General features: G+C 59.9%; 1 protein-coding gene across 3 annotated transcripts in view; it reads left to right on the forward strand.

Moving 5' to 3' along the window:
* MCOLN1 (mucolipin 1) overlaps positions 1-6,720 on the forward strand; it is a 7,955-nt gene extending 1,235 nt beyond the window's left edge. For 2 of the 3 annotated variants that reach the window (XM_010568870.1, XM_010568873.1), the window contains 12 exons: positions 1,193-1,360; positions 1,439-1,598; positions 1,753-1,840; positions 2,607-2,703; positions 2,807-2,906; positions 3,036-3,142; positions 3,358-3,507; positions 3,988-4,089; positions 4,320-4,442; positions 4,731-4,937; positions 5,052-5,182; positions 5,668-6,720. In XM_010568870.1, coding sequence (XP_010567172.1) covers positions 1,193-1,360; positions 1,439-1,598; positions 1,753-1,840; positions 2,607-2,703; positions 2,807-2,906; positions 3,036-3,142; positions 3,358-3,507; positions 3,988-4,089; positions 4,320-4,442; positions 4,731-4,937; positions 5,052-5,182; positions 5,668-5,704 — 1,470 coding nt within the window. In that variant the 3' untranslated portion in view covers positions 5,705-6,720. The remainder of the gene's footprint in view (positions 1-1,192; positions 1,361-1,438; positions 1,599-1,752; positions 1,841-2,606; positions 2,704-2,806; positions 2,907-3,035; positions 3,143-3,357; positions 3,508-3,987; positions 4,090-4,319; positions 4,443-4,730; positions 4,938-5,051; positions 5,183-5,667) is intronic. The other variant, XM_010568871.1, reaches the window with a different exon arrangement.
* Positions 6,721-6,915: the final 195 nt, after the last annotated feature.

Below are 6,915 nucleotides of genomic sequence, written 5' to 3' on the forward strand. Positions count from 1 at the left end.
GAGGGGGACACCAGGGTGCCACTGAGGGGCAATGGGCAAAGGGACACCGGGGCATGGGAAGTTGGGGGGTTACAATGACACAGGCCCTCTGGGGGGGGGGCTTTGAGCACAGGAGGTGACCTCTGAGGTGGGTACTGGGCATGGGGACGTCGGAAGGGACATCCTCAGTAAGGCTTGGGGACATCGTGGGGAGTGCTGGGGGCGGGGGGGGGGGGCTTGAGTATTTGGGGACACTTGGTGGGGGTGCTTGGGGACAGTGGGGGACTCGGGAGAGGTCCCCAGGGTGAGAGGAGGGTCTGTTGGGGTTACCCTCGTGGCACGTCCTTGGGGTCCAGGTGCCACACACTGGGATGTGGCAGGGCGCCCCAAAAAAGCGGAGGGGCAGAAAGGACGTCCCCCCACTCAGGGTGTCACCGGCTCCCGGACTGGTGCCAGGCTCCATCCCGGGGCAGAAAAATCCCCTGGGAACTGTCGGGCCGCGGTCATGAGGTTCGGAGGAAACAGCCAGCATGTGACATCTCCCTCCCGTCGAGGGAAATCGGGGCGCTGGGGCCTTGCTCCCCCCCCCCCCCGCCGCCATTTCTGCCTGCACCCTGCCTGACAGGCAGCAGCACCCAGCTCAGCGCCGCGGCATTGTCCTGGCTTTGAGCGGTGTCACCCGGATCCACCCCTGCCCTCAGCCTGCCAACGAACAGTGCTAACGAGCGGCAGCGTCTTGTGTTAATAAATACAAGCTAATTACCGGCATGGGGAGGGGTTTAGAGCGTGCAGGCAAGGAAAATGCTGACGAAGAGGAGGAAGATCAGGGTCTGCTCTGCTGTCATGTTCCCCGCAGTGTTTGGTGGCACTGTGGGGGGACGTGTGTGTGTGTCCTGAGGAGATTGTCCTCCCCCTGTCTGCGGTGGGACACATCCGTGTCCCCCAGGGAGATCTTCCTCCCCCCATTTATGGTGGGAGAGGAAATTTGCTGCAGGAAATTAGCCGGCTTAAGAGGTTTTGGGGCAACCAGGTGGAGATGGGGACAACCTCAGGGACATGCTAGCTGGCCCTTGTCTTCTTGGGGTCACCCAAGTGTAGGGTGACGGTGTTTTGCCTCCTGTCAGCATTTTGGGGCAAAACAGCTGCATTTTGGGCTGTAGTGTCGTTGTTTATGGAGCTGCCGGGGCAGGAATTTAATAGCAGTCTCCTTCAGCTCATCCTCTTCGGGCTCAGCAACCAGATGGTGGTGACATTCAAGGAGGAGAACACCATCGCCTTCAAACACCTCTTCCTGAAGGACTACGTGGATGGCGCGGATGACACCTACGCCGTCTACACGCAGCATGACCTCTACGACCGCATGTTTTACGCCATGGAGAAGGTGAGATCCACGGGCAGAGGAGGGACACGGAGGTGGCTCGGGGCCACATCCGGCTGCTGAGGGCATCTCCTTCTCCAGTATTTGGCCATTCCCAACGAGACCGTTGGCCGCTATGCCTATGTGCGGGGGGAGAGCGGAGGGAACCAGTCAGCCCTCATGCTGTGCCAGCAATATTACCGTAAAGGGCGCATCGATCCGGCCAACGACACCTTCAACATCGACCCCAAGATTGTCACAGGTGGGTTTTGGGGGACAGTGGAGCTGAGATTCCTTGTGCCGCAGCCACCACTGGGTCCTGGGGAGGTTTTTGATCCTTGTTCTGGGCTTGAGAGGGTCCAAGGGGTCTGCATGGGGCCTCGGGCTTCCCTGAAGGTGCTTCTCCCTCCCTGCAGACTGCCTGGGAGTGGATCCCGAGGACCCACAGCCTCTTCCCCCAGAGCTGGACCGCAGCTACAAGAACTTCACCCTCAAATTTCACAAGTAATTGCAGATGCCTTCCCCGCAATCCGGGGTGTCCCAGCGTTTGGGTGCTGGGGACATCCCATTGGTGCAGCATATGGGCAAGGGTGGAATGGGAACCCCAGGGTGGGGACTTCCTCACGCTGAAGCCTGCTGCCAGGATGGAAAAAGCCCCCGTTGGTTTTAAAAAACCGCTCGTGAGATAGAAACAAATTCACCCTTGGGCTGAGGAAGATGTGAAACCAGTGAGGTTGCGCAACAAAGCAGCTGCTTTCCGGCCACGTCTCTGGTGGCAGCGCCTGCAGAGCTGGCCCCAAGGCACCAAGACTGTCCTGCAACTCCCGCTTTGGGGGTTGTTTTCCCTTCCCCCAAACCACGCGCTGGCTTTTGGTGGCGTTTTGCTTGCCCGTGGCCAAGCCCTGCAGTTGCAGGCGTGTTACCAGTGTAGGCAAGCCCTATCTTCTTGCCGGTGCTGGGCAGAGAGATCCCGGCACTGCTGGCGCTGAGAGATGCGGTGTAGCTTGCAACACCATTTCTGCCAGAGGGTCCAGCCTCCCCCTCGAAGCAAAAATCACTGACACTGGGGCAGGTTGGCAGCAGTTTGCTCCTCTAAAGCTGGAGACATCCTTTCCTGGGGCTGTACGCACCCCCAAGGAAGGTGTTTACCCCCTCTCTGTCAGTTATTGGACTCTAAGCGCCGTATTTTGGGGGTTTGGGAGGGTCGAAGTGGGCTGAGACAGCCTGGACGAGCCGCAGGAGGAGGGTTAACGAACGTCCTTTCCTGCAGACTCATCAATGTCACCATCCAGTTCAAGCTAAAAGCCATCAACATCCAAACCATCATCAACAACGAGATCCCCGACTGTTACACCTTCACCATCACCGTGAGTGCGTTGGCAAAGCTCCCCGCTTCGGGGTGATCCAGCTGGGCTGCGTGGGGTTGGCAGCGTCCCTCGTGGGCACGTAGGGACTCCCACTTCTCCCCAGATCACGTTTGACAACAAGGCACACAGTGGCCGGGTGAAAATCCGCCTCGACAACCAGGCTGACATCAAGGAGTGCAAAGATCCCAGCGTCTTTGGCCGAGGTAGGAGCCGCAAGGACACCACAAAGGTGGCATCTGTCCCCAGTGGGTGTCAAAGGGCGGCGTGGGGGGCTTGGGGTGCTCCTGGGTGGCTGTCCTCCTCGTTAAGAAGAGCCACCATGCGTCTTGCAGGTGACAACTCCTTCCGGCTGTTCTTTGACGTCGTCGTCATCCTCGTCTGCTCGCTCTCTTTCATCCTCTGCGCTCGCTCCATTATCCGGGGCGTCATGTTGCAGCACGTGAGTGGTGGCACAGCAGGAATTGGCGCCAGCTGTGGCTACCCTCCACAGTGTAACCGGACAGAGCTGCCACCGGGACGCTGTTTCAGCGCTGCCGGGTTTTGGAGGAAGCCCTTTCCCCACGGGGGATGCTCAAAGCTGTGGGCACTGCGAGACAGGCAAAATTCTCCAGGCGGTGGGTAAAGGACACCATTTTTTTTTTCCTCCCCATGTAGGAGTTCAGCCAGTTCTTCCAGCGCCGTTACAACCAGAGCGTGTGCCTGTCGGACCGCATGGAGTTCCTCAACGGCTGGTACATCCTCCTGGTGATCAGCGACATCCTCACTGTGCTGGGAACCATCATGAAGATTGGCATTGAGTCCAAGGTATGGGGACGCTGGGGAGCAAAGCTGGAGGTTTTTGCAGATCCTGGGTGTGCTGGGGCTGCTGGCACGGGTGTCCCCGTGCTCCGGGGAGGGGACATTTCCGTGTGGCAGGAGGCAAGCCACACAACGGCTGCCCCTGGGCGCCAGCAATGCATTGTCTGCCCCAGTGAAGCTGTCCTGGATGTGATCAGAGCCCTGACGGCGGGTTAGGGGACAGATGTCGCTCCTGAGGGCTTCACAGAGGGGTCCTGGCCCAAGTGGGACCCCAGAGCCCCCCCTTTCCCTTTGGGACAGGGAGATGGCAACAAAGGGACAGGTAGGGTCCTGTGTGGCTGCTATGTCGTGGCTTGTGGCACCAGGATTTTACTTGCCGCTGGCTTTTGGCCAGCGTAGAGGGTTGTTACAGCTTCAGGGGCGGCGTTGGGGATTTGGAGACAGCGTTGCCCATGCCTCAGGCCCGTGACACCTCTGTCCCTGCAGAACTTTGCCAGCTACGACGTTTGCAGCATCCTCCTGGGCACCTCCACGCTGCTGGTTTGGGTCGGGGTCATTCGCTATCTTACTTTCTTCCAGAAGTACAATGTGAGTGACACGGAGGAGGTGACCTGGGACCCGAGGGGACAATTTCAAGGGCTGGGAATGGCCATGCTTGCCTGGGCGAGCTTGAGCTCGTCCCACGGCTGCTGCGTGTGTCCCCAGAGTCCCTGTCCTGCTCTGCCGAGGACACCAAGGTCTCACAGGGTGCTTTAGCAGCTGTTGCGGGCACCCTTGGCAGAAGATGAGGATTAATCCCGACTGGTTTTCCCCACCAGATCCTCATCGTCACGCTCCGGGTGGCCCTCCCCAACGTCATCCGCTTCTGCTGCTGCGTGGCTGTCATCTATCTGGGCTACTGCTTCTGCGGGTGGATCGTGTTGGGCCCGTACCACGTCAAGGTACTGCTCTGGGTCGGTGGTTGGGGTGGGCTTCACCCACCTCCAGGTGATTCCCTGCCCGGATTTGGGAGGAGATGGGTGCGGGGCTGGTCCCCGTTTTGGCAGCGTGGGTTAGATAGGGTGCTGGTCTTTGCCGCGGTCTCTCTCCTCACAGTGTGGTGGCATTGGGGTAGCCCCTAGGGTGCTGGGGAGTGCTCGCTCCCTGTTTGGGAGCTTCCAGCCTGATGGTGGAAGGGGTGACACAGTGGCCTGGGCCAGCTACCAGCCCTTTGTCACCTCCCATCCCAGTTCCGATCCCTTTCCATGGTGTCTGAGTGCCTCTTCTCCCTCATCAACGGAGACGACATGTTCGTTACCTTCGCCGAGATGCAACAGAACAGTTACTTGGTGTGGCTCTTCAGCCAGATCTACCTGTACACCTTCATCAGCCTCTTCATCTACATGGTCCTCAGCCTCTTCATTGCTCTCATCACCGGTTCCTATGAGACCATCAAGGTGAGGCCAGACCCTGGCGTTTAAGCAAAGCTTCATGTTTGGATTTTTTGGGGGGGGGAGATCCCGATCCCCCTCATCAGAGGGATTCAGCTTCCCCATCCCCTTTCCCCGCAGCACCAGTGCGAGGGCGAAACGCCCGTCTCCCAGCTCCACGCTTACATCGCCCAGTGCAAGGACAGCCCCAAATCGGGCAAGTACCGTCGCGACAGCGCCTCATCCTGCTCCGTCTTCTGCTGCTGTGAACGGTGAGCAGGCGGTGCCAGTGCTGGGGAGGGGGGGACACAACTGGGGGGGCGCTTCTGGCCAGCGGATCAGGGCTGGATATGCTCTGTGACCCCCGCCCCCCCCCATTATCTACCTCGCTGGCCCCTGCATGCTGGGAGAGGAGGGTTTACAGCTTTTTTTGCCACTGGCTCCTCCTATGTGGTCGATCCCACATGGATCACAATTTCCAGCCCCTCTCCATGCCGGTGAGGCTCTTGCCAGCACCCCAAAATGGCTCTGTGCCTGTGGGGACCCCTCAATGTGGGTATAACCGGGGTATGTGGGCTCCCTGCGTGTGTGTCCCCCTCGCTGCCTTTGTGGCTCCCTGCTTCCCACTCCTCTTATTTCTGGGGTGTGGGGGGAGTCTCCCTTTGGCTACAGCTGGGTCATGTTTCCAAAATTGAAGCCATCTTCCCCAAATTCATCAGATTTTCCCCCGTTACTGTCAGTGCTTCTCTCCCCGCAGGGCTCCTTTGCAAGACAACACGCTGCTGGTGAATTAAGGGAGGACCCCTCGGCATGGACCCCCAAGGACGTGAGGGAGCGGCGCCTTGTGCTCCCCACCCCGAGCGCTTTTAATTTATTTTCTCATCTGCTTTTACCAGCTCGGGGCCCCGAAGGGGTGGGGAGAGACAGCGCCTGTGCCCCCGGCACCCGGGGGACGCTAGATGGACGCTGGTGGCCCTGTTATTTTTCTTGACGGGCCTTAGCCTTGCTGCTCCCAGTCCTGAACTGGAGCCGGGCACCCCTTGGGGGCTCAACATGGGCCTTGCTCCCCCCAGGTTATGTTTTAGGGGAGCAGCCTGGAGCCCTGTGACACCCCCCAGATCTGTTCTGGGGGCAGCCTGGAGCCCTGCGACCCCCCCAGCCCCATTTTGGGGGCTCAACCTGGAGCCCTGCAACCCCCCCAGCCCCATTTTGGGGGCTCAACCTGGAGCCCTGCAACCCCTTGGTTGCGTCGTGGATGTGACCAAAGCCTCATCCTAAAGCCCCCTGGTCCCTTGGCTGGGTCGGGGACTTGTCCTCAAGCCCAGTAGCCCCTTGGCCACGTTGGGGACTTGTCCCTGCCCTTGTCCCCAAGTCCAGCTGCCCTGTGGCAGCATCAGGCACTTGTCCCCAAGCCCTGCAGCCATTTCGGGGGGGAGCGTCTGGGCACGAAGGGCTGCAGCAGGTCCCTTTCATCCCCCACACACACACCTCAGGCACCTCTTTCCCACTCCAACCAGGACAGGGGCAGTGGGGCAAGAGCGAAAAACAGTTCCCCTGTCCCCGGGGTCTGTGGTTTAGGTAAAAGGGCTGATGTCATGTCCCGGAGCTGTTCACACACCGCGGGACGGGTCAAGGGCATGTTTTGTAACCGGAGGAGCAGCTGCTCCCGGCTGGAGCGGGGCCAGCAGCCGCTGGTACCAGGCGTCTGCTGCCTCCGCCTGCCTTCCCACAACCCAAAAAGGCCACATTTAACCCCAAATCGGGCGCTTGGCCTGGGTGGGGGGTGGTCAGAGCTGCTCTGGATGCCTCTCATTCATGGACTGAGTTGTGGCTGGTCTCAGCCTGGAAGGGTGTTGCTCGCTGTGGGGTTTGTTTTGCTCCCTATTTTTGGGGTGGGGTGGGGGGAGTTGTGCCCCGTGTGGGGTCCCGATGGGTGCCCCCGGGGTGGGAGAATAAAACGCCCTGGGAGAAAAGTGGGTTCTGTGCTGCTGTGGGACCCCCTGCG

The sequence above is a fragment of the Haliaeetus leucocephalus genome, unplaced genomic scaffold (genome assembly GCF_000737465.1).
Source record: "Haliaeetus leucocephalus isolate CR32 unplaced genomic scaffold, Haliaeetus_leucocephalus-4.0 Scaffold261, whole genome shotgun sequence".
In the NCBI taxonomy this organism is placed as follows: Eukaryota; Metazoa; Chordata; class Aves; order Accipitriformes; family Accipitridae; genus Haliaeetus; species Haliaeetus leucocephalus.